Source organism: Balaenoptera physalus, assembly GCF_965194825.1.
Source record: "Balaenoptera physalus genome assembly, chromosome: 3".
In the NCBI taxonomy this organism is placed as follows: domain Eukaryota; kingdom Metazoa; phylum Chordata; class Mammalia; order Artiodactyla; family Balaenopteridae; genus Balaenoptera; species Balaenoptera physalus.
Genome location: NC_138890.1, coordinates 137,096,793 through 137,122,998, shown reverse-complemented (window position 1 = coordinate 137,122,998; position 26,206 = coordinate 137,096,793). Strand labels below are relative to the sequence as shown.

Sequence of the window (26,206 nt, the reverse complement as noted above, 5' to 3'; positions counted from 1 at the left end):
ATAAATTCCAGAACCTTTCCTTCAAAGTCTACTGCTTGCCAGTCTCAACCTTCCTGCTCCAGGTTATACAGAAGCTTTATGCTGTGCTCCAGTCACCCATACTTCCTCATTACCTTCCATTTTCAGCCCTCATGTTCCTGTTTCCACATTTTTGCCTGGCTATCCGTGATCTCTCTTCTCTCCTGCCTTATAGCCTAATAACTTTATTATTAACATGCTGTTCAGAACTCACTTTTTTATAGATTGTTCTAGATTTTCCCCAGTTAATGGTTCATGTTTTCCAGCTAATTAGTACTCCTCCATACACTTATAATTTGTTCTATTCAGATGATGGAATCTTAGAATTGGAAGTGTCTTTGGAGGCCTGTCTTATGTCTACAGAAGAAACGCCTTCCCAAACATCCCTGATGAACTGTTACCTACTTCATCTTAACCTGATGGGTTGCATGACTGGCCTATGTATGCCTTGTCCGTTTAAATTTTTTTTACTCTCCATAAGCCCACCACACTACTGCCTCTACCCCTAAATCTCACTAGATGACTATAGCTACTATTTTCCAAAGAAGGAAGGAAGGGAGGGAGGGAGGGAGGGAGGGAGGGAGGAAGGGGCTACTAGATCAAAACTTTACCCTCGCTTCCTGTTTGAGCTATCTGTTGCTGTGTAGCAAATCACCCCAAAACTTATTGGATTAAAACAACAATAATTGATTATTTCTCAGGATTTTAAGGATTGAATAGGTGTTCCCCTGCTGCCTGGGGAACCCATGAATGCTCATTTGTGCAGGTGCAGTCATCAGGTACCTCTGTTAGGGCTGGAGGGTCCATGATGGTTTAACTCCCGTGTCTGAAGTTCGTGCTACCTCCTCAAACATTGCTTCTCTTCCGTGTGACCGCTCATCCTCCATTAGGCGAGACTGTGCCTCTTCACAGCATGGTGGTCTCAGATTTCCAAAAAAAGGTCAAATGTAACCTGCAATGCTGTTTAAGGCCTAGCATCCGAAGTCACAGTGTCATATCTGCTGCATTTTATTTATCAAGCAAATCTCAGTTTCAACAGGAGGAAAAATAGATTCTGCCTCAATGAAGGAGAAAGAGGGACAATGTCACATCACAAAGGTGCATAAACCTCCAAACCATACACCACACTTACAAACTTCTGGATACCATTATTTTACCATATCCAGGTTTCCTCCATAATAAATTTAAACTTGCTTCAAACCCTGAATGGTTTGCTTGAAAAAAAGAAGCCCAGGTTTATTAATATGGCCCACCTTCCTCATTTTTAGTCAGGTTACTTAAAATGAAGACTGCTCGACACTTACGGCTCCCATTCTTGATATTCTTTCCTTCTTTGGCTTCTGTGACATCACTGTTTTCTGATTCTCTCTTTCCCTTTCAGATCACTCCTACCAATTTTCTTCCTCCACTCATTAAAATCTTGTGTTATTTTCCCCTAGATGTCAGCCTTCAGATGTCTTCTTGCTCTGTCTTCTCTTGAGTTGGTAGCATTTACTCTTAGGGCCTCAACCATGCACATGGCATGCTCATATATGTTCCATGTGGTTTCTGAGATGTTCCCCAGCAAGACTGAGCCTAGATGCCTACAGAAGTAACACTTATCAGTGCACTCTTTATTGGCCCTTCTTCCTTCCCTCTGTCATGTCCCCCACCTCCACATTTGTGCCTACTTGGAATTGCCTCCTCAAAATCTATATATAGCAGTCTGCTTTTGGGGGAACCCAAACTAATACAGCTTATATTATAAATATTTCTAGAATTGGTTATCCCCTTCCTCTCTACTTCCGTAATTCAGATCCTCCTTTCTTATCTGGATTACTTTAGGAACTCTTGCCTTCACTCTCTGAGTCTAATTTGCCCCGTTTTGCAATTTATTCATGACACTACAAGCAAAAAATCTTTATAAATCAGGGCTGATCATGTCACATCCCTCTTTATTTTTTTTTAAGATTTATTTATTATTTATTTATTTTATTTTTGGCTGCGTCGGGTCTTTGTTGTGGCACGCGGCATCTTCTTTGAGGCATGCGGGATTTTTCATTGCGGCCCACGGGCTCTCCGTTGTGGTGCGTGGGCTTCTCTCTAGTTGTGGTGTGTGGGTTTCCTCTTCTCTAGTTGTGGCACGCAGGCTCCAGGGCGCGTGGGCTCTGTAGTTTGCGGCATGTGGGCTCCAGTTAGGTGCACAAGCTCAGTAGTTGCAGTGCGTGGGCTTAGTTGCCCTGCAGCATGTAGGATCTTAGTTCCCCGACCAGGGATCGAACCTGTGTCCCCTGCATTGGAAGGTGGATTCTTTACCACTGGACCACCAGGAAGTCCCACATCCCTCTTTAAAGGCTTCAGTAGTTCCCAACTCTCCCCTGCATACAATAAATCCAAAGTTCTTAAAGCGCACTGTAAGAACATATGTGATCTGGACCCTATTTACCTTGCCAGACTCAAGTTCCGCTCCAGCTACACTGAGTTACTTGAACTTACCGAAAGAGCCGTGTGCATCCCTTCTTGCTTCTAAGACTTTGCTGAAACTGCACCAAGTTCAGACCTATTCAATATGGTAGTAGTACATTTATATTTTTGCTTCTCCCCTAAGTTTTAAGCAACCTTAAAAAATTGTGTTTTATCCATTTTATATTCCCAGGGTCTGGCATTAATGCTGAGCATGCAGGATTTTCTTAATAAACATTATTCAATCTGTCTAGTCTCAACTTAAATACTTTCATAACATATCCACTACTTTTCTCCAAACTGTTTTAACTATAAACCTAGTTTAATCAATCACATTACAAAAGGTTTTGAAAAATTGGGAAAAAGAACTTAAAGCCTAACCATAATTTCCTTAATAGAATTTGTTTTCTGGTGTACTCCCTTTTAATCTATGTTTTACATAGATAGAGTTGTCCATCATCTGAAAATATGTATATAATAATAAAAAGAACCAACACTTAGATAGCACATGTTATAAGCCAAATACTATACTAAGCATTCTATATACATTAGCTCATTTAATGTTCATGGTGATCGTGTCAGGTAGCTACTCTTATTATTTCCATTTTACAGATGAAGGAACTAAAGCACAGAGGATTACTGTCTTGTCCTAAACCATACAGCTAAGTAAAGGGTAAAACCATGATTTGAACTCATGAAGTCTGGCACCAAAGTTCATGCTATATTTTATGGAGAGGATTAAATTACTTAGGACATGGAAAACACTTAGAACAGTGTTCTGCGCATGGTATAAATTCAATAAATGCTGGCTGTTTTTATCATTGCTATTATAATAAGTACATTGAATATAATTTGGTATCTTTCACTTCAAATTGTCATAGGTTTTCAATAAATTAGGTAGGTTTTTACTTTAAATTAGGTCATAAATAATTTTTTATCCTACCATGCAGTCTTATTAACGATTGCTTTTTTATGACTGCACAATATTCTATGGAATGAACCTACAATAATTAATTAGTCTGGCTGTTGATCACACTTCTTTTAAACTTTCATGATTATATATACCACTATAAGCATTATATCTTTATGCATTAAGCTTGTTTCCTTTAATTTAGGTCATTTTTTTAGGATAGATTCCCAGAAGTAAGAATTATGTGTTAAGGGGTTTGAACATTTTTATGGTTATTTATGTATATCAGAAATGGCTTTGCAAAGGCATTATGTCACAACTATGTTTTAGGGAGTCTGTTCAACAGCTCAGTATTTGCAATTGTTGTAAAACTTATTTCCATAATACTAGCTTTGTCCAAAGGACTTACACAAAATAAATCCCATCCCTTTTCAATATGACAAACTTTCAAATTTTGAAAATTTTAAGAAGGCATGCCCAATCCACCTGCACTCCTTCACAACCTTTCAACTCTCCTTCAGACATTTTTTTCTCCATGCTAAACGTCCTCAACTTTCCCTCAAGCATCTCTGGTCTGACAAAATTACCAGAATCTTAACTATCTGAGTCATAGTCTCCTAAATACATTCCATTGTGCCTATGTCCCTCTTAATTTGGAGATTCCAGACATGGCCCGACAGTGCAGAGCACAGAGGGGCTATCACTTTCCTTGACCAGGGCATCTATTTCTAGCAATGATGCCTAAGGTCACATTACCATTTTTGGCACTAAAATACACTGTTGGCTCATGTTTTCTTGCTGTCGACTAAATCCTCCATGACTTTTTCACACGAACTTCTATTAAGTCAGGTTTCCCACATTCTGTACTGATGTAGATAATAGTACACAGTTAAGTGAAGTTATTTACATAGGTTCTTATTAAACTTTACTACTTCAAGTTTCTCGTTCCAGAATGTTGACACTTCTGAACGCCCAAATAAGTATTTTGATTTACTTGATGTGTACCTTTATGCTTTCTGTGTCTTCACTTAAGTCATTAACAAAGATATAGGCTAAGTCAATCCCAAGTGCAGTCTTATGGTACATAATTAGAGTCCTTTGGTTGCTAGTAATCAGTGTCTTTGTTTTTTTTCTTTGTTTTTTTTTAAATTTAATTTTATTTATTTTTTTATACAGCAGGTGCCTATTATTTATCCATTTTATACATATTAGTAACCAGTGTCTTTGGATATAGCTGTTTAGCCAGCAATGAATCAGCAGCTGTGGATCCCAACAAGTACCTTAACATTCAACCATATTCACCCATCCTATTCCTGAAGATATCATAGGAAACCTTGTTAAATGGCTTGCTAGGGCTAAAATAAATCATGATTATATTTTTTCCATTAATTATTATTAGAGTGATTTCATACTTCTGTCTAAAAAAACAATAAGTGATTTTGAACCTGAGTCTCATAACTATCCTTATTTTAAGTGCTTACAAACTAGCATATACTAATATTAAATCTTATGATATAATGTTTATATTTCCTGACCTCTCTATAACATTATCAATTCCTCGTGGGAAAAAGTCATTTATACTTCCATGTGTGTTTTGTAAATTAACACAGCAGCAGGCTTAACCAATAATTATGATTTCAGCCCCCAAATTAAAAAAAAATATGTTAAAGTAACATATAATACAAGAAAATAAAATATTCTCAAGTCTCTCTCCTATATATTTTACTGTTTTTTAATTTAAATCAATCTGCAATTTGAAGAAGACACTCTGCTTATTTTAGATAACATTAAGTTACTAACTGAGGATGGCTATCTAATTATGTCTACGGGAACTACTGTCAGTCGTCTTAGAACTAGTCATACAGTAACAAAAATAAAATGTTTCTCATTATTCAAAAATGTTAATTATTTAATTTCCAGGGTGCTTATTGGTTCTCCTTTAGTTGGACAACCCAAGAACAGAACTGGAGATGTCTATAAGTGTCCAGTTGGGAGAGGTGAATCATTACCTTGCATAAAGTTGGATCTTCCAGGTATGTAAAGTCAAAATGTTAAAGCCTGATCCTAAATTATGCCCAGCATTCTCACTGAAAGTGAATTTCAACCAACTCAGGAAAAGATTAGAAGGAATCTATAAACATTCTTCCATTTTTATTATTCAGATTACATAAAATGGCATTCTGATGCCTTCTGCCCTTCATTTGCTCTAGAAATTCATCATAGAATATCATCACAGATATAGAAGGTCTTACTAGTTTTGTAACTTGTAACCACCTCCGTTGTTCAGAATCCTTTGTAAAACCAGTGGTAACATGAAAAGAACTCTTCTAAATAAACCTATCCATCACATTTCCTCCACAAAATTTAACTTAGTGTTTGTTTTTTTAAAGAAAATAACACGAGAAATAGAAATTTAATTTTTAAAAAGAGAATTGCAAAAAGTAAATTTATATTGAAATGTATGTATTTGATAGAAGTATCAGCATAGTTAGAACATGACTAGAAAATTCCTACAAGAACTATCCAGGAATTGGAAACCTGTCAGTGTTCTGTGCAATATTAAGTACCATGGAAATTACTCATCCTCTTCAGGTTTATTTAAGATATTGTATTTTTCAGTTCTCCTTTTTTTCAATTTCCTACTTGTTTATTATGAGCATTTTTTTCTTTACATTCAAGAGCATAGCTACTTTAATATGTCTTGCCTGATAATTCCAACATCTGGAATATCTCAACATCACTTTCCATTTATTACCTTTCTCTTGAGGTTAGGTCACATTTTCCTGTTTCTTCTTATGTTTAGTAATTTTTTATTGTATCCTGGATTAAACTTTTGACTTTTAAGTGTGGAGATTCTAGATCTGTTATGTGCCTTTGAAAAGTCTTTACTTTTAGTTTTAGCAGGCAATTTACTTGGCTGAACTCAGTTTCCAAACAACAGTGGGAAGCAGTTAAAATCTCTATTCAATTCTTCTAATTTTTTAGCTGGGCTGTGTGAAGTTTACCCTGCACATGTACAGTTCAGGTCATTCAGATGTTTGGAAAGAATATCTGTGTATATTCAAACTCTCCTTTTGTGGCTCTACTTTCCAAGATACCCCCTCTTCACTTGGCACTGCTGTCATTGCCCCATTCTCTGTCCTCTGTTTCTTCTAAACAGGAAGACTGTGAGGTCTATCTGAGGTTTAGCCACTGACTCAGGCCTTCCCTTAGGGGAAAACAAACAAACACAAAAACAGGAAACTCATCCAGTGCTAATCTCTTCTTACAAGTATAGACTCCCTTCCAGTTTCTGCCTGCTCTTGGTTGCTTTCCAGTGCCTTCAGACGGTTGTTTCATACATTTTTTTTTTCTTTTCCTAGAGTTTATAGTTGTTATTTGCAGAAGAGTTGTTCTGATAAGAGCAACTCCTCCATTACTGGAAACTGGAATAGAGTTTTAACATTAGTGTGAAGATGTTGGCTACACCAAGAACAGTACGGAAGTTTCTGCTGTAGTCCCTAATGTCCCAGGAATGCTCATCCTGGGTCAACGGTAGTATAAAAAATTCTAATCTAGATTATTCAAGACCAGTTCCAGATGCTTTCAAAGCAAACCAGACTGGATTCTGGGACAAAGACCAATGCTCAGATTAGGAGGTCATTGTGACCTTTCAAGAATCTCTGCTTCCATTCCATTAAATCTACATGTAATCTTAAGGTAAGAAAAAATTCTAGGCATGAACAGTGAGACAAACCTTTCTTTTCTTTTCTTTTTTTATATATATTACAGGAATTGTTTTTTTTTTTATTTATTTTGTAATTTAAACAAGCTGCCAGATTTTTTTATGAAAGACATCTTCATATTACAGATTGATTTTTTTAAATTAATTAATTAATTTATTTATTTATGGCTGTGTTGGGTCTTCGTTTCTATGCGAGGGCTTTCTCTAGTTATAGCAAGCGGGGGCCACTCTTCATTGTGGCGCGCGGGCCTCTCACCATCGCAGCCTCTCCCGTTGCGGAGCACAGGCTCCAGACGCGCAGGCTCAGTAATTGTGGCTCACGGGCCCAGTCGCTCCGCGGCATGTGGGATCTTCTCAGACCAGGGCTCGAACCCGTGTCCCCTGCATTGGCAGGCAGATTCTCAACCACTGCGCCACCCGGGAAGCCCGACAAATCTTTCTTGAACTTGAGTTTTGCCACTTTCAATTATTTTAGCGCTCTGCTAAGCAGGGTTTAGAAGCTTTTGCCTTTCCTGTCCAATCTTTTTTTTCGTCTTCTTTTTTATTGTGAGTGAGTGGAACTTCTTTTTGCCAGGTTGGCATGCTTTAGGGCTCAACATTCTTATTTGTTCTGTCAAATGTAGTCCCTTCATTGTGTCTTTACCCAAACTTCCTGACCACTGCTCTAATCTTGCCCCAGTTTTCTTTGTAACCCTCCTGATGTCCCTGTGATGGTGAAACTAATGGTCAAAATCTTGTGTCTGAGTTTTCTTTTCTGGCCTTCTACCCATTTTCCTTCTTCTTGCCAGAAATCATGTTTCATCATTGGTCATATATAACATGTAGATGTAACATGTTGGATGACTGTATAAGTTTACTTTGCATCTACAATATTATAAGACTAAATATTTTATTTATTTTAATTAGCAAAAATATGTGAAAAGCTATCCCATGTTCTCATTGCCCTGATAGTTGTGCATTCTTTTACAGTTCAGCAAAAGTATGTGAGACAGTGATCCAGACAAAGTTTCTGAGACAAAAGCCAGAATGTTTTAATGAGAAGACACTTAATTTTACTTTGTTTTCCACCGTCATTAAAGTTTCTTCTATTTTTAGTTAATACATCAATTCCCAATGTCACAGAAGTAAAGGAGAATATGACATTCGGCTCAACTTTAGTCACCAACCCAAATGGAGGGTTTCTGGTAAGAAAAGGAAGAGTAAAGATAGTTAATGAACCAAGAATTATATTATAAATCTTTATAAAATCTGTTATATAATTTTTAATCTTATGACTTTAATTTTTAAAATTTTTTAAAAGGCATGCGGGCCCTTATATGCCTATAGATGTGGACATTTGCATTACACAACGGGAATCTGTTCTGATGTCAGCCCCACATTTCAAGTCGTGAACTCCATTGCCCCTGTACAAGGTACAGATTTTATGCAATGTTTGTGCAGTGTTTGAAAAGAGTAAGCAATGAATGAGACATATATATACACGGGAGCATACCAAAAAGCTTGAAGTATTTTCTCGGCTACCAGCATTACCAATTTAGGTAAATGTTTGCTTTGCCAATATATAACCAAACCTCACTGCTATTTTGGAATTGATATTAGTGTAAATAACCTTTACAGAGTCATGTCTAAACATCAGAGCTAAAGCTGTCACATTGTTTTTATTTAAAGGGTGAGTTTCTTTGAGAAAAGTAACCTCATTTGAAATATACACAGAATGAGAACTGTATAGAGAATTCATATTGAGAACATTTCCAAAGATAACTCATACAGTGTTAACTAAAATTAAGTAGGTATGGGTTTTACTTGATGTGAATCCCAAACCAATTGTTACTGAATGCGATGAGTATTTCTTATCACTCTTCTTCTGATTTAAAAAACACTTTTTTTCTGATTTTAAAAGTAATGTGTCCACTTTGTAGGATATCAGTTCATCTTTTAAAATGAGTTCCTCTTAGCTGTGAAAACATTTCATATACCTCTGAAGATAGACACCAAATTTGCACGATTGAATCTTTTTCTTGCAGAATGCAGCACTCAGCTGGACATAGTCATAGTGCTGGATGGTTCCAACAGTATTTACCCCTGGGAAAGTGTTACAGCTTTTTTAAATGACCTTCTTGACAGAATGGATATTGGTCCTAAACAGACACAGGTATGACTTCATGTTTTGATTTCTGTTATCCTAAAGATACAAAGGCATGGAGTTTTAATGACGAATTATTCTGAAAATAAATTAATCAATAAAGCTAAAATTTAGGATGAGCTTTGTATTCCATACCCCTGTTCTTATTCCTGCACATTACTGGCAGGCTGCTTATTTTCTAAGCAGAAAGTATTATGAAAGCTGCATTTTCAATGCTCTGAGAAAATATCCCCTATAGATATCTATAAAATCATAATTTAATTCTTAATTATAAAATAAGCACAGCCACCTTTGGTAATATCAGAGCAGGGTTTCAGAATTTGTAGAAACTATTCTGATATGCCATCATAGTGTCTTTTCTCCTGTTGTACAGATAAATTAGGGATTGGCCACAGGATACTGCTGTAAGTGTATTTTCCCCTATATTTAATAATTTCTTTTCTTAAGTAAAAAGCAAATGCTCCAGGCTTTAGCTGCAGTAAGTTGAATAATTGGGTGTTTTTCTCCCCGTGAGTCTCTGTTTCTAAACACATCCCCCTTTATTGCCACTAAATAAAGTGGAACTTCTCACATGGCTCTTCCACGTTAGACAGTGAGTTGGGTTTAATCAGTCTCATGTTCATTAATGTTATATGGTCACATGGCTTAAAATATGGATAAGACGCAACAGATAATAGGAAAATTAAATGTCAAAGTGAGGACAGTGCCTTGAGGGTAGGAATTAACACTAGAATCAGAGTCAAAAATGCCTGTTGCAAAGTGTGGGGACCTCAGGAGAGCACAGGAGACAGCTGGGCTGCACACGCAGTCCAGTGTTCTTTACTTTTTCTCTGAGAGCTCTACTCTTGGAAAGATTTCCGGGGCACTGAAAAAGTTGTATGACCGCATTAATATTTGTCACACCTGCATTAAAATTGGGATATAAATAGACACACACATCTATATACACATATATGTATGTGTGTGTATACCTATGTGTACACACACATATATGTACATTCATGCATATGTATATATACATACATGTATCTGTGTATATATATTTTATATTTTTGTATCTGGGTGTATATATATTTTTATCCTTTTATATTTATTTTAAATATATAACATAATTTTATTTTATAATATATATTTATATAACGCATATTTAAAACATATATTATATAATTTATGATATATACATATCATACATTTTCCCAAAAGGATGGTAGTTGAAAATTGCAAATTAGAACTCAAACTTCAAAGTGAAATGTCATATGGCTGTATTCCAAGGTTGAATGGATCTCTTTAGAGAGCCAGGTGAGGGGTAATGTGTATATCCCAGTGGACAATAGGGAACTTCTTGAAATCAGAGTAAAATTATTATAGGAAGATGTACTTTTCTTATAATCATATCACAAAATGTAAGTTTCCCTCGATGCAAGCTTCTTATCTGCAGTTATCTTCCCAAGTGGATTGCTGGAAGTTTGGAGAAGATATTCTCTTTCTTCTTGCTACAGGGCATCAGGTGGCCTGCATCCTTTAGAAGACCACTCAGAATGGTGACCTGCTTCTCCTTTTCGTACAATACATGTTCCACATGGACCCCTTTTTTTCCCTTCTGAGAACTTCTCTCCCTTCTTCCTTTCCTCTCTTCCCTTATCCTTTCTCTCCTTGGTCAATAAGATTTCATAGAGCCATAAAGTTATAGCTGGAAGGGGTCTTAGAGGTCATTTAGCCCCAAATCTCAATTGATGGAGGGGACCTGAGAAGCTAAGTGACTTGTGCAGGGTCTCTTGCTTGTTGATGGCAGATTTGAACACGCAGCTCTCCAACTGCAGTGCAGCCGTCTTTCCTTTCTGAGACCTCTACTTCTAGAGAAGTTTCAGAGCAGGTGCCCTCTGATGTCCCTAGACAGTGGTCTCTAGTCCTTTGTCCCCGTGCCTCCTTGGCCAGCCCCCTGGTTGGAAGCAGGCCAGGACTCTTGGTGCTCCGTTGCCTGCACTGACATACCTAGATTTAAACTCCTGATCACAGGTCTCCCCTCTCTCAACACGTTCCCCACAATGAGTTTTCCTCCCTTCCACCTGTTTTATCCACCCCATTTTACCTTCTTATCCAATCCTTTCTTTCCAAAGCTAATGACAGTCTTGGAAAATTTTAAAATTTGTATTCTTTTTTTAGTCATCTGAATATTTGATTTTACTTTTAAATTTATCTATTACACTATACAAATTAATGTGTTTGTAGCTATTTGTGGAAATTAGTGCAGCTGTGACATGTTTGAAGTTTCTCCACAGCTTCAGGAAGCAAACCTACAAGGCTGTTTTAGAGGAATAATCACTGCTTCAGTGGAGATCTATGCCCGTGGCTCAGTTTTGTAAAGAAATAGCTAACAATCAATTGCTTATATACTCAACCCATTCTGCTGCAGTTTTGATGTTTCCATCTATGAGAACTAGAATTAATTTTACATTTCAATAGTGAGAGTCCCAATAGAGGAGCTATTCTGTGCAGCACCAGTGGAATTCCAGCCTTCCAGAGTGGGCTTCGTGGAGTTTTATGTCTTTCTGGGAGGAAACAGTGGCTCTATTCAGAGGAATGGGGACGATCCCTGGGGTCTAGATGCTGCCAGTGAATGGGAGGGACACAAACTTACTCTGAGAAGAGTCAGGTCACATTTCCTTGGTTCCATGACCCCATTCCTCAAAGAGGAAGATTTCAGAATGCAACCCTGTGCACTGAGTCATTTGGTGCATCTGCAGAGGAGCTGCTTAAATTGCTGAGTTTTTATGTCACATTTTGCTTGTGTCATTCATTATGAAGCTTAGCCAGACTCATTCATTCATTTATTCACTTGTTTTTCCTGAGGATGTACTATGTACCAGGCTCTGTGTGAGGGCTTGGATAATTATGGAGAGTAAGACAGATGCGGCCACTGCTTTCATGGAGCCTCTGTAAAAAGCAGTGTTTCTCCAGATATGGCTCGTGGAATTCCTGCTTCTGAATCCCAGAGGTACTTGGACTGTACCCCAGACTTTAAGAATCAGAATCTCTGAGGGTGGGGCTACAGAGCCTGCATTTTAAGTAAGCAACCCACATGATTTTTAAATAGGTTAAATTTGAGAAACAGTGGATTAAATGCATTATTAAATTGATGTGTGTGGTGTGTGTGTGTGTCTGTGCTTGCTGCACCCTCCAGATTACAGGGACCTCAAGACTGAAGCCTTTATATCTCTTTTTATCCTTGTCAGTGGCCAGCCCAGTGCTTTGCTGTGACATAGTGGCCCTTTAATGAGCACCTGTTGAATAAATGTGTGTATCGTAATGAATGTATTTTTGTATTTTTCTCTGATAGGTGAACATTTAATGAGACTTTTTCTATAACTGGCATTTTAGTATTCTTTAAGTATATTATTTATATGTTAGGCTTTAGTGTTTATACTTTAGTAATTTCAAATCTTTTTCTATGTTGGTTTAAGTTGTATTAATGACTAGTTTCATAAGTAACTCTCTAAACAAAAGGGATTGAGAAGGACATTTACTAAGCCATCACTTTTGCCAAACTGTATTTAATCGTGTTTTAAGTACAACACATTTAAATACCCTTTAAATTTGACCTTCCTTCAGTGGAGTCAGACAAGAAACTCATTCATAGAAATTTGAAAAGATACTTTCACTTCAAAGAAACGCGTACTAAAATGTATGCTTTTCTTTCAGGTGGTCTTATAGTAATTCTCTCGAAAAACATAGACAATTTGTTTTAACAATCATTTTTTTTCCTGATTTATTGATAACATAGTTTAAATAAGGTTTTTTTTGTCTTTTGTTTTTGTTTGTTTTCAATTGAAGCACCCAATCCTGCCCTAAGATTGGCAGAATTAACTTCTGGAATTTTTCCTTCCCCTACTTAAATATAAAAATGAATTTCAAGAGATACTGCCCAGAAGAAGATGCAAAGATCTTTCCAAAGATGGAAAGTTCCAAAGATGGAAAGTTATGAGCTAGATACAGGACTCTTTAAACTCCTCACCCGTATCAAGGATATAAAGGCATTAAGAATGAAGTTGACAGATTTGTGAAGTGGATTTCTCTGTAGAAAGAGCCTAGTGAGAAAGGCTTCAGTGAGATCATACAGTGAGCTTGGTGTGTGTCTATGAAAGTTGGGACATGCAATTGATGAGTGTCTGACTCCTGCCTGAAATATCTGAAGGACAAGATAGCTGTCTGGCTGCTGACGGGCGAGTTAAGGCAGTGGGATCGGCCTCACACCCAGAGTTGTCGGTACAAAGAATGTGTTTCCCATGGATCATTATGGAATCATGTTAGCTCCTGCGCATAGAATCTCCTGGAAGCGAGTGGAGGCCTCTGCACAGAACAGCCGAAGCCTTCCCTGATTCCTAGGGGCCACGGTAGTGAGATGCATTCACTCAGGCAAGGATGCAGGTGAAGGGAGATCTCCAAAGAGCCCACCAGGAAGATAACACCTGTTAGCACCTACTCCATCTTAGGACAGCACCAGTCAAGTAAGAATTTCTGTACTCTGTATTTATCTTCCCTCCCTCCATCGGTGGAGATGTCAGATATTAGAGTTAGCAATCTGAGAGAAGAGGAGCAGAGAAACAAAGAAAGAGCCAGTCATGCCCCTTCCTCAGCTACAGGCTTCTCACCTCCCATAAGCCTTAGTAGGGGGAGGAGAGAAGATTTAACTATAAGTCAACTTTGATATTTTGTCTTATTGATTTTGTTTTAGTTTAGGTTGAACTGTATGAAATTGTTGCTATTTGATCCTTTTTTGACCTACAAATACAGCACTTTCATGTGGTACAACCTAAATTAAAATATAGAGCTTTTTTTAAACAGACATTTTAAAACTAAAAATAATAAAAGTCATAAGACATTTATCTTTCCATCCAGTGAGAGTAGAAAAATTTCACCCTAAATAAGTTTTTAAAGGGATCATGGGCCAAAAAAAAAATTTACATTCTAATTATACCTCATGAGTTCTTATTTGTTATATCGATATTAATTATAATTATTCACTTGATACAAAAGGTAAAGATCAAATATTATGGCCTACTCTCTGCAGTCATAGATTTTTCATTTAGTAATTGCAATTATTGGAAAGGAGTCTCAAAGATATGGAATGTTTCTGGAAGTAATTTTCACCTCCACAGAAAAAAATAAGGAAGAAAGGGAGGAAAATAAATTTTAAAACTTTCATTAAAGTTTCCATATGACAATTAGTATACATTAGAAAAATGCAATGCAAGTGACAAAAACATTCACCCTAAATAGTTACTCAGAGTTTCTCCCATGTTTCTGTGTGGTCCCATTAACACTTTTTGCAAACATAGTCAAGGAACTTTTGCAAACCAGTTTTTTACCCAAGACGGAGTAAAGGCTGTAAAATTGTTTTGTAAAAAACCACCTATAAAAACAAACCTGAAACACTCTGAGCTTGCCATAAAAGATATGATGGTATAAACATTATGGAGGTCTTATTGATCCTCAGTACCTAAACATAACATTGCTTTTAATAATAAATGAGAATGATATAAATATGTCATATACAAGTGCATTACCCTAAATAAAAGCAGTAAATTGTGAGGCTTGATATAAAAGTGAAATATACTAATGGAACAATGTCTAGACTGTTCCTATCAAGAGTATAGCATAATATTAAACCAGGCAAAATGAAAGAGGGAAATTAATTAAATTTTAGGAATATTATTTATCTTTCTTTTTACTACACATTTTATGGCCATTTCCCAAGGAGCCTCAACTATGAGGGCTGATTCACTGTTGTGAGGTCTGCGAAGAAACCTGTCTGAGCCGTGCAGCCATGTCCTCGTCAGTCAGGCTGTCGTTTCCGAAAGTGGTGCTGGGAAGGAGGTGAACCTCCCTGCTCACTAGCGTCCTGGTCTCCGTTGTCCTCTACCTCCATTCATCACTCATCTGAGTTATTTTTCCCATGTAAAGTCTGGATCATGGAATTTCCCTGAATAAAAATCTCCTGTCCTTGCCTGTGGACTAATACTCAAACTCTCCAGTGATTTATAAGACGTTCGTCACCTAGTGGCTTGTCATTCCACTGTCTCCTGCCTCCTTCCCTTCTTGCCCTGTAGCCACTCCTACCCTGGCCTTCCCTGAACACGTTGCTCTATGCTCACGTGATTCTCTCTGCCCGGAAAGCCCTTCTCCACCCCAGGCCCCATGTGCGAGGTAAACTTCTGAGACTCAGTTCAAATGTCGCTTTCTCTGTCCTTTTCTGTGGTTATTCCCCCCACCCTTCCCGAGAAAAATCCCTTCCCCTCCATATTCCCACAGCATTTACACACCCTTCATCCACTGCTCTCTCACTCAGTGGCATCGCTTTTTGTTTCGTGAGTGCGTCTCTCCTGGTGGAATGTGAATTCCACAACGACATCATTGTGCCTTAATCCTTTTACTTATGGAATACAGTTCAGAGTTTCCTGCATTGCCTAGCACGTAGGAGGCAAGTCATTTATGTTGGAAAAATGTAATTTCTGGAATTTTTAATTTCTCCTTGTGTTAAAAATCATTATTGTACTGACCACCATCTCTCACTCTGCTTCATGAAGTCATTGAGCTAGAAGGGACTTGTTTGTGGGGGACACCCCAGACTCCCCTTTACATTGTGTTTCAGGCTTTTCTTTGGAGGTGTTCAACACATCTAGCCCCATTCACCTCTGGTCCTGATTTCTCCCATAGTCTTCCCCATTTTAACATCTTCTAGCCTTACATTTTTGAGCATGGGTCAATTTCATTGCAGCATCTTCCATCAAGCAAGAGACCAGCTAAAGACATCATTTTCTTAGGACCTACATTTTTTTTAAAAATAAATTTATTTATTTTATTTATTTATTTTTGGCTGCATTGGGTCTCCGTTGCTGCGCAGTGGCTTTTTCTAGTTGTGGTGAGCGGGGGCTACTTTTCATTGCGGTGCGCGGGCTTCTCATTGAGATGGCTTCTCTTGTTGCAGAGCACGGGCTCTGGGCACACAGACTTCAGGGGTTGTGGCACGCGGGCTTAATTGCTCCGCGGTATGTGGGATCTTCCCGGACCAGGGCTCAAACCCATGTCCCCTGCATTGGCAGGTGGATTCTTAACCACTGCGCCACCAGGGAAGCCCAGGACCAACATCTTTAATTTACTGACTTTATTTGTGTTTCTGAGGAGTCATTTCATCTACCTGTGAACCAGTCCTGTTCATCCCTCTCCATAGTGACAAAGGTTAAGCCAGGTTTCAGCTAACACAGCCTTGAATGGTTTGTATTGACAGTTAATTTGGATTGCAGCCTGTATTACCACCACATTCATACTCTCACTTAATTGCAGTAGAAGCATGTTGTAGGGCAGGGCTTTTGCACCTTACTTTGGGGGAAGGAAACATAAAATGACCAGACGCAAAGTCTGAGCTCTTATCAGATTAAGCAGTTGTGCATCCTACAGAAACACAGAAAGCTTTACTGGGCTTCCCTGTCATTACACCCCTAAAGAAGCTATTGCTTGGATAATGTTAATTGTTGAATGAAAACCCAGAAACTTAGCTCATTTTGGGCATTAAAATTTAGGTGCTGGTGTTATAACTCTAACTTAAGAATACAAGGTAATCATATAATTCTAAATGAGGAAATAATTCCATTCCTTCATGATTCTTTGACTCAGTATACTTAATAGCTATTTTAAACACTTCTCTTTTTTTAAAACTCCCTTGTCATTCTGTTGTGACTTTAAGTTTTATGAGAAAAAATTAGTGATTTTTGTGATTTCTAACAGCATCATTCCTTCCATATTCCTCACACTCACTTTCCTCCTTGTTCTTTTCTACCCCCAAAAGAGAAAAGGCCGTTTGGATAATTAATTCATTTTAATTTAGCAGATATTTATGAAGTATCTTATTGGTCAAGTATTATGCTAGATGTGATAGCAATATAAATAACAAACTCTAATACTTTGTCCCTAATCCTGAAAAATCTTCCAACTTAGAAATGAAGTAAAGTCTTGTATTTGGATAATTGCAATGCATGACAGTGTGACATAAATATAACAAGGGTGAATAAAGCAGAACAATTCATTGATCTTTACGAGTAGATAACTCAGTATTAGAATAAAGCAATGTTTTCCAAGCTATGTTGTTTGAGGTGTTGAATATGTTCCTTACAAAAAAATATTCTCTTAAATAAAAATAAAATACATCAGGTCTTCCAATTCGTGATTCACAATGCATGTTTTCATATTAAAGATTCCGGGAGCACTTTCAAAAGAATCCACTTATGAGTCAGAGTAGAGCAATTCAGGAGTGAGAGAAAGCCTTGCTCTTTTGCTCCATTTGAAATGTGTGGCATTTTTTTACTTAACATAAATAGCAGAGGGAGGCAGACAGACAGAGACAGAGAAACTGTTATACTTTGTATTAACAATTGCTTTCCAAGATTATTTGATCATGGACTCTTTTTAAAAAATCATACCTAGCAACTGAGAGAGTTAGTATTCCCTGGAAAAGTGGTAAGGGAATATTAGTTTGGGGCTTATCTGAAACATGATTGCAAATTTTATGTTTAAGTGGAAAGTTCTAAGTGTTACAAACCTCTTGTTCATGTAACAGAATCCTCAGCCAGTTGTGTGCCTGGTTTATGCTATAATGTGAATCACCTCTTACTTCTCTTTGGACTTAGATTGTAATTACAACTGCTTAATCAGGAAGTTCAAACTGCATCTCCCCAGGAGCTAAATGTGTCCCTTACAGTTGTCTCTGAAAAGTAACTTTTCTTTCTACTGTGGTCTATCCCCCCTTTATAAGAATCTACTGTTACTATCTTCATCTACTCTTTTACTGATGCCATAAGCTGCTCTACCCATTCTCCCTTAAAGAAAGCCCACATTTAACCCAGTTTCTCCTTTTAGCTGCCATCTCTGCCTACTTTCTTGCATTTAGCAAAAATGACTAGAATCTTTCCATCTTTACTATTCCTCACCAGCTCTCTACTAAACTCCACCTTCTGGGTCTTGTACCATTCCAATGCAATTGGCCCCTTCAAGTCAAATATGATGATTATTGATTGTTTATCTTTCCACAAATTCTGGAATGATTTAAATGTCTTTACTGATCATCCTTGACAGATTTTCCAGGCTCAAGCCTGCTTTGCTTCCTCCCATTCTACTATCATACTCTGCTGTCTGTTCTTTACCTGGGTAGCTCATTCAGAAAGCTGGATCCTCCTTCCTCCATGAGGGCCTTACAAGTGAGACAATAAATGTGCTTGCGATTCTCTCTCCTCCTGTTTCCTCACCAGGTGTGTTCATCACTTTTTATCTCATTATTTAATTCTCATACTTATTTGACTCGGTTGTAGATGCATGTATACCCATTATGCTAGTACAAATCTGTTTCACCTGCCTTAAATTATAAACTAAGCTGTGACTGAAACTATTTCTACTAAAGTGGGTCTCACCAGTACTCAGCAAAGCATTACATATGTTTTGTGATTTGAGCATTCTCCTGTGATGAAAATTAGTAAATGGCACCCTTTTCTGGGGAAGACACAGCTGACCTTATTCTATCTGGTTCCTAAGGAAATAAGAACCCCTGTGTCAGCCGGAGACCTACACTGAATGTCATTTTCCTGAGATGTGAGTTCCCACTGCCCACTCTTCTAATTTCCCACACTTCTTTATATCTCTCTTTTTCTGTTTATCATTATTTCCCTACTATCTCAGTTTTCTACTTGCCTATGTGAAATGTTATAGTCATCTAGTAAGAATGTATGAGGGTCAACTGTGAGCAAAGCAAAACAGTGGTACAGAATAAGAGAATACCAAAAGCTATGATGCAGTCCATGCTCTTTACCCCTGCTTGCCCCTTCCGAACTTATAATGGAGTTGGGAGATAAAGCAGGCGTACAAAAGTTGAGAAGAATGCAGGGCTCACAGGAGCAGCACAGACAAGTTTGCTTCACAGTTTGAAGAAGGGGAAGATCAGTATGGACTCTTGGCAACGAGGTGGACAAAGCTGCAGAGAAAGTGAACCGTGAATTGAATCTTACCGAATGGGTAGACTTAGCTTAGTTGGAGGGAAAAGGAAGGGCATTTGGTCTGGATAGAGTTCATCCTGAGGAGTCCTAAAGATGAGGATGAATAAAGAAGGTAGGGCCAGACTGTTGAGTGGCTGAAAGTCAGGAGGAAAAAACTGAATTTTAACCTATAGGCCTAGTATTTCAAGAAGCAGCTTGAAGCTTTATCTATTTTCTATTTTAATTACAAGTACAATTCTCTTTTAAAGTATATTTCAAAATCCTTGATGTAGGCAATGAAGAGTTATTGGAGCTTTTGAACAAGGAAGACACATGATAAAAGCAGAATTTAAAGACAGTAAATCTACTATTAATATGTAGAAGGATTTGAGGAAGTGGAAATGGAGGGAGGGAGATCAGCAGTGGAAAGACCCATGACTGCCGTGGTCCAGGTTCAAGGCAATGATGTCTGGCCTGGGCTGAAGAAGGAATGCAGAAACATAGATAATAGCTGCCTTAGATCCAGTTCCCCAGAAGCAGACTCTGAGAGGAGGAGTCCAGTGATAGCAATTCATGAAGGGAGTGCTTCCAAAAGAAAATAGGAAGGGATTTGGGGGAACAAAACAGAGCAGCCACAGAGGACAAGCAAGCACGTGAGTTCAGGTGAAGTCAAGGCCTCAGCCTGATCTGGAAGGGGCTCCAAGTTAAGTCGAGGGGCTGGTCTTGCATTTTCCTGCACTCAGGCATTACCTATGGATCAGGGCAAGGGGTGAAGAGGGAGAAAACTCCCAGGCACTTCTGACTCTTTGAACTTTTGGGGCAAAGCAGCTCTAGCAGTCCAAGGACAATCATCTGAGGCAAGTCTCAGGTGGAACTGTTAGAAGCAAAGTGTACAGAAAGGGTAAGGGAACGGGCAGTTATAAGTTCTCTTATATCCTAACGTTTACAAAAAATAAGCTTATAAAAGTGAGATATATGTTAAGTAGTAAGAGAGATAGATGATAGATGATAGATAGATAGAAGATATAAAGCACTGATCTCTGACATACCAAGGTGTTACATCTTCTGCTATTCCTGGTGTGAAGATAATTTTTCCAGATAATCCAATTCATAGTAATCAGTTCATAGTATGTTCTGTAAGATATGGAAAGTGCGTTGTAAATGTAAAATGTTACATCACAAAGCAGCCTTATTTAGCTGACATGACTTCCATCTCTTCTCATGTGAACTCCTCCCCATGTATAAATGAGATGCTATTCTTTTCCTGAGGAGTTAATAGCTTATCACTAGAATTTGATCGAAGGGAACAGTACACTCATTAGTAAAAAGTAGTAGGATTGTTGGGCAGTGCTATGTGCAACCGCATTTGGGATTCATGAGCAAAACTTCAAAGTGAGACCAGTCTACAAGGTATGTGATTTTTGTCTAACAAAATTCAGTGTCATAGGATCACACACAGAGAAGGAGATATTTGGACTTAACCGGAGTTGGAAGTTAGCCAAGTTAGTTAATGGAGGGAAAAAAAGGTTAAAGTAGTTAAATGTTTGCAAGTAAATGATTATGGTGATGGATCATGGAATCTAGGCTGGGTACAAAAAAAAAAAAAAGATAAGATCTGTGAATTAATTAGATGTCTTAATGTGGTCAAGGAATTGATGAATTGGATATACTAAGTAAATGAGCTGAAGTTAATGATCAGAGAGAAGAACACTTGACATTGAGATTGAGGTGCTGCAATTTTTCCAGATGACAAGGTGAAGGCTAAGACCTTGGAAGCGGATGACGTAGGCAAACTGGAGGAAAATATTACTAAAGCCAAGGAAGTCACAGAAATGAGAGACTAGGGTGTTCAGTAGATTCATCCAGGTAGTAAAATGTCCAAGAGTAATGACAGGAGTGACAGTTTTCAAAGTTCTTCAGTCTCCTGCTTAATCAAATCTAAACAAAGAGAAATAAAAACAAAACCAACTCTGTAAGACACCCTGAATGGATGAGCAATTAACTTCCACAGCAGCATTTATTCACTCACCTTGGTACCATAAATTAGGTATAATGATTATCTAAGTAACAAAATCATTTTACTTTTATTTACCCTGAGCATTTATATACACAAAGACAATGTCAAACCTACGTGGTTTCCCTTGATAATTTTTCAGTGTCTCCCTGGATTACTAATTAAAAGCTGTTAGGGTCATTGGGAAAAGAATTTTAAATCTATTCAGAAAGTAATAGATAACTGTACATAACATTTAATTGTCAAGGAAATAACCTGAATTGGAGTCATGGGAGACTAATAATTGTCTTTTTCCAATTATAATAGCCCATAGTCTTGGAACAGATGGTGACAGATATTAGGTGAAATATACAGTCAAAGAGCAAACCTAACCTGGACGTGGATTGAGCAGATTTTGTGTTTAGTCAGCTTATGGTGTACCTTCTCTTATACTCGCATATGTTCTCTAATTATTTCTTATTTATCTTATACCTGACTCAGCAATTCTAAGGAAGGATTCGTATATTCCATTTCTTTTTAAAAAATATGATTTACTTGTTTGTTTGTCTGTTTTATCGTATTTTCTAATGTATCTCAGTTGGCTAGCTAGCTACCTGAACTCATTGAGTAGCCATGAAGTGGCAGCAGCATTTAGCAAAAGCTGAGGTGATTAGAAAATGGGGGGAAGTCAGCTATATGCCAATTTTTAAAAAAAGAAAAAATTTTTAATTTAAAAATAAAAGAGGAGACTTAAGTGGGAACATAATTCTATGTGCTGTAATAAGTGAGTTTACACCTATAAAGATTTAACACAAGCACCTAAAAAAAAAAATATGACTAGAAAAAAAAAAAAAGAAAATGAGGGGATTTCGGCGAGGTAAGTTTTTACTGAGACAAAATAGAGAGATGAAGGATACACATCCTAGACTAGGCCTCCTTCTGCCCCTTCATTATGGAAAGTGAGTTTTTTTTAACTCAGCTTCTTCATTTATAAAATGTGATACTAATTTATGTTACTATAATTTGAATAAGTTAGGAAAGAAAGCTAAAAAAAGCAGTAAAAAATATAGGATAGTATTAAGGCATGGTGGCATAATTGCTCCAGGTTGTCTAGTATACTCCAGAAGGTAGTGCAGAGACGATAAAGATTATGTTTAATTGGGAGTTCTCTTATTTGTTTCTGCAAGTGCCAGGGTATGCTTTTGGTTTCCAAAAGAACCAAGCTGTAGAAATGTATCTATAAATCAGACAAATAATTAAGCCTAAAGATTTCTGACAACAGTGACATCAAGGGAAGTACAAGGTAGATGCTGATCATTTATGCCGTTTGGAAATAGGATCAGACTTGGAAATAAGACTGGCTGAACAATGGGCAAACGACAACTGCCTGGAAAGAAAGCAGCCCTTTCTCAAGTTACTTCCCCTACCTAAGAAATGAAGTGCCCAGAACTCCTACATTAAAAAGACATTCCTTTGGGTAAAGAATTCTCTGAGTCCCTAATTTTGGGGTAGGAAGGTTAAACAAAAAGTAACTTAAGGCACAATTCTTGATATAGATTAGCTTATTGGTTCACATAAACCTTCAAAGGAGGGTGTAGAAAAAGGATAAGGAAAATGGGCAAGGGGTGGGGGAGGGTATGGAGCAAGGGAAATCGAAGCAGTGGCACTTAACCTTCTAAGTCATTTTACTTCATGATGGCTGTGACGTTAGCTGCCTGCATTATCCAACCTGTAGGAAAGAAAGAATGAAAGGACAATGGAAGTAAGAGAGGGAAGACAGAGAACAAGAAAAGAGAGGGAAGGGCTGATTTAGGAGATGTGGTGCTACAGCTGAGCTACATAAAGCAGGAAGCACATGTGTGTCTTTGCCAGATACATGCCCTGCTTATTATTCCAACTTCATCTTGCCCCACTCTCCCCTCCTAGCTTGGTCCAGACTCACTGACTTTCTTTCTGTTCTTAGAGCCCCTACCTCTTCCCCATCTCAGCTTCTCCACTTGCACAGTTCCCTTTGTGTGGACCCCATCCTCCCTCTCAGCCACCATCTGAACAGGTCTCCACCCTTCTAGCACATGTCTTTTAAGTCTCAAATATCACTTCTGAAAGGCCTTCCCTGAGCCTTCACTTTAAATTAGGCTCCTAGGTTATACTTGCCAATAATAGCTTTTCTGTTACAGCCCTTTTCACAGTTTACGATTGAACCTGTATTTAAATGATTCTTGTGTTTAATCTCTCTCTCCCTCTAGTTTAGAAGCTCCATGAAGGCAGAGGCCATGTCAGTTTCATGTTCTACCCCCTCCCGAAGCTTACCAGAGTCATTCAGTAAACACTGTTGAAGAGATAAGCCGGTCCTTTGAGAGGTTTAATAACAACACTTTCATTTGTGTTCTTTGGCATCCACAAATGGCAATGATCATTACTGTCAAAGTAGAAAGATTTGTGTACTGATAGAGTTTTAAACTCATCTGAAAGACTAAAATGTATTATTACATCTGATGCATATGTTTAAACGCAAAAAAATTGAAACAGGGAAGTCTGCTAGATGGATAACTCACAGTGGCTTGGTATTTCAGGTTGGAATTGTACAGTATGGAGAAAATGTAACCCATGAGTTCAACCTCAATAAGTACTCATCGACGGAAGAGGTGCTTGTTGCAGCAAATAAAATAGTCCAGAGAGGTGGCCGCCAGACGATGACAGCCCTTGGAATAGACACAGCAAGGTATATGGATAAAAAAATAAGCCAAAGTAAAAGACTGTGCAAAAATGACTGCTTACGATCTAGCCCTTTGGAGTATTAATTGAACAGTTGCCTTAGCAATATTTAAAGCCATCTTGTTGAAAAGAGATTCAACTGATTAACTAATAGTTATAGGATCAAATTTTTCTGTATTACAATCTCATCACTCTTCTTATCTTTCCTCTTATTCCAAGGCTTTGATTGATGGAGAATCAGTCCAAAAAATCACTGTAGTCTACAGCATCACATTCTTGGGTACTAAGACATAATATTAGATAATATCTTTTCCTTTTATTCTTTGTTTTCAGCTTCTAGGAATCTCAGTCTAAATAAATGGATTAATATCAGTCTGCTTCTACTCAATATATATCTATACCCTAATATGTCTATAATTTTACAGCATTTTACAGATTTAAATTTTACAGATTTAGGGTTATTGAAGCTCTCAAATAAGAGTTTTTAAGAGGGCAAATTAAATGTTGTCTTATTTGAAATCATTTTCAGTGAAAAGATTGAAAAGAAGTGGAGGGACTTCCCTGGTGGTCCAACGGTTGGGACTTTGTCTTCCAATGCAGAGGGTGCGGGTTCCCACATGCCTCACGGCCAAAAAAAGAACCAAAGCATAAAACAGAAGCAGTATTGTAGCAGGTTCAATGAAGACTTTATAAACGGTCCACATCAAAAAAAAACTTTAAAAAAAAAAAAGAAAAGAAGTGGAAAGGATTTCATGATTTGTGCTCTCTCTCTTTCTTCTTTACTTTCTCCAAATTCCCTCTAATTCACATCCCTCCCTTCCTCCCTTCTGCAGTTTCCTTCAGGGAGCACACATAACCCACCCTGTGGTTGAATTTCATTCTATAAGAACCTATAGAACTGTCCTTTTCTTACAATGTTCAGCTCCTCTTCTCTGTATTTTTTCTGATCTCACTCAGCTCTTATCTTTTGCTGTTTCTCCCCTTAATCATCATGAAAGCTTCTGAACAAAAACTAAACACCAAAATCACAGGAGATCTAATGGTCAGTTTGACTAATGTTAAGGATCCTTCTCTTAAGTGCCTTCAACTTCTGGACACTCAGCTGATTCTGAAGAGTTGATTACCCATGCCCTCACTTCACCTGCCTGCTAAGATCAGTGTTTTAATGGGGCTGAAACAGTTAATATGGATACTCCAAAGAATGGGTTGGATTTTCAAAAATTTAAAATTTCATGTGCAGCTTTAGACTCATAAATGTTAGAAAAGCATGTGGTTCTAGTTATATGGGGCCCATGAGAAAAATAACCACAAACAGATGGGGTAATTTTACATTTACCTGCCCGTAGATCACCAATTTGCATGCACAAAAGTGCACACATTTAGGTGTGCTGAGTGTGCACTCTTAAATAATTGACTAAATGTGACCACACATTCAAAGTAAATCAAAGTATTCTTTGAAAGCTCTGAGCCTGTAGGGAACTTTGTTTTCCAAAGGCAGCCGCTTAAGATGAATATTCATCTTTGAAAACTAACTGAAGAAATATTCTGGCTGCTTTTGCTCCTGCATAAATACCACTCTAAATACCATGTCCCTATATGGTTTTTGCCTATGTGTTTCACAGAGGGTCTAGCTGTAGGACACAGAGTTTATTGAGTTTTGTATATAAATAAGATTCCATAATGATATTACTAAGTACTCTTCTTATATCAGTTTTTCATGTTTAAGTTTATTTTTAATTGCTCTTGATTCCTTTCAGGCAGGACCAGTTGCAAATAATATTTCTAAATTTTTAGAATCCTTTACCTCCATTTTCAGTGTCTCCCAGTTCAAAATATTTTTGTGTCCCCTTATCCCTATCCCAAATTTTCTTTCTTTTCATTGCTTCACATGTTTAATCATAAGGCCTGGATTCTCCTGTCCCAAAGAAAGGGATTCTCCTGGGATATGTTAATGTTTAAAAACATGCAGGGAAGTCAATGCTTATTTTAAAGAAAGAATACTGGATGATGGTAATTGGGGGTCAAGGGCAATTTGCTGAAGATATTTGAAACAGAAAGGGTATACTCAAGAGCTCTGCCATAGAAAGCCAGCCCTGGTTTCAGAGCTACCAGATTTTCTTTAAGGAAGATCGTTTAATTGTCTCCTTCAGCTGATGTTCATTTAGTTATGACCTTGATCTTCAAGAGAATTAGGAAGTTTTGGTGATCCTCTAAGGAATTAGAACTGTAAAAAGGATTAAATCTT

The 26,206-nt window shown here is 37.7% G+C and overlaps 1 protein-coding gene across 5 annotated transcripts in view; it reads left to right on the top strand.

Moving 5' to 3' along the window:
• The window catches only part of ITGA1 (integrin subunit alpha 1), a 232,324-nt gene that overhangs the window by 115,475 nt on the left and 90,643 nt on the right, over positions 1 to 26,206 (top strand). For all 5 annotated transcript variants that reach the window (XR_014261953.1, XM_082455868.1, XM_082455867.1 and 2 more), the window contains 5 exons: positions 5,291 to 5,403; positions 8,190 to 8,278; positions 8,395 to 8,506; positions 9,119 to 9,246; positions 23,820 to 23,968. Coding sequence is in view for 4 of the 5 variants with exons in the window: in XM_082455868.1 (XP_082311994.1) it covers positions 5,291 to 5,403; positions 8,190 to 8,278; positions 8,395 to 8,506; positions 9,119 to 9,246; positions 23,820 to 23,968 (591 nt within the window). In the remaining variant the exon portion in view is untranslated. The remainder of the gene's footprint in view (positions 1 to 5,290; positions 5,404 to 8,189; positions 8,279 to 8,394; positions 8,507 to 9,118; positions 9,247 to 23,819; positions 23,969 to 26,206) is intronic.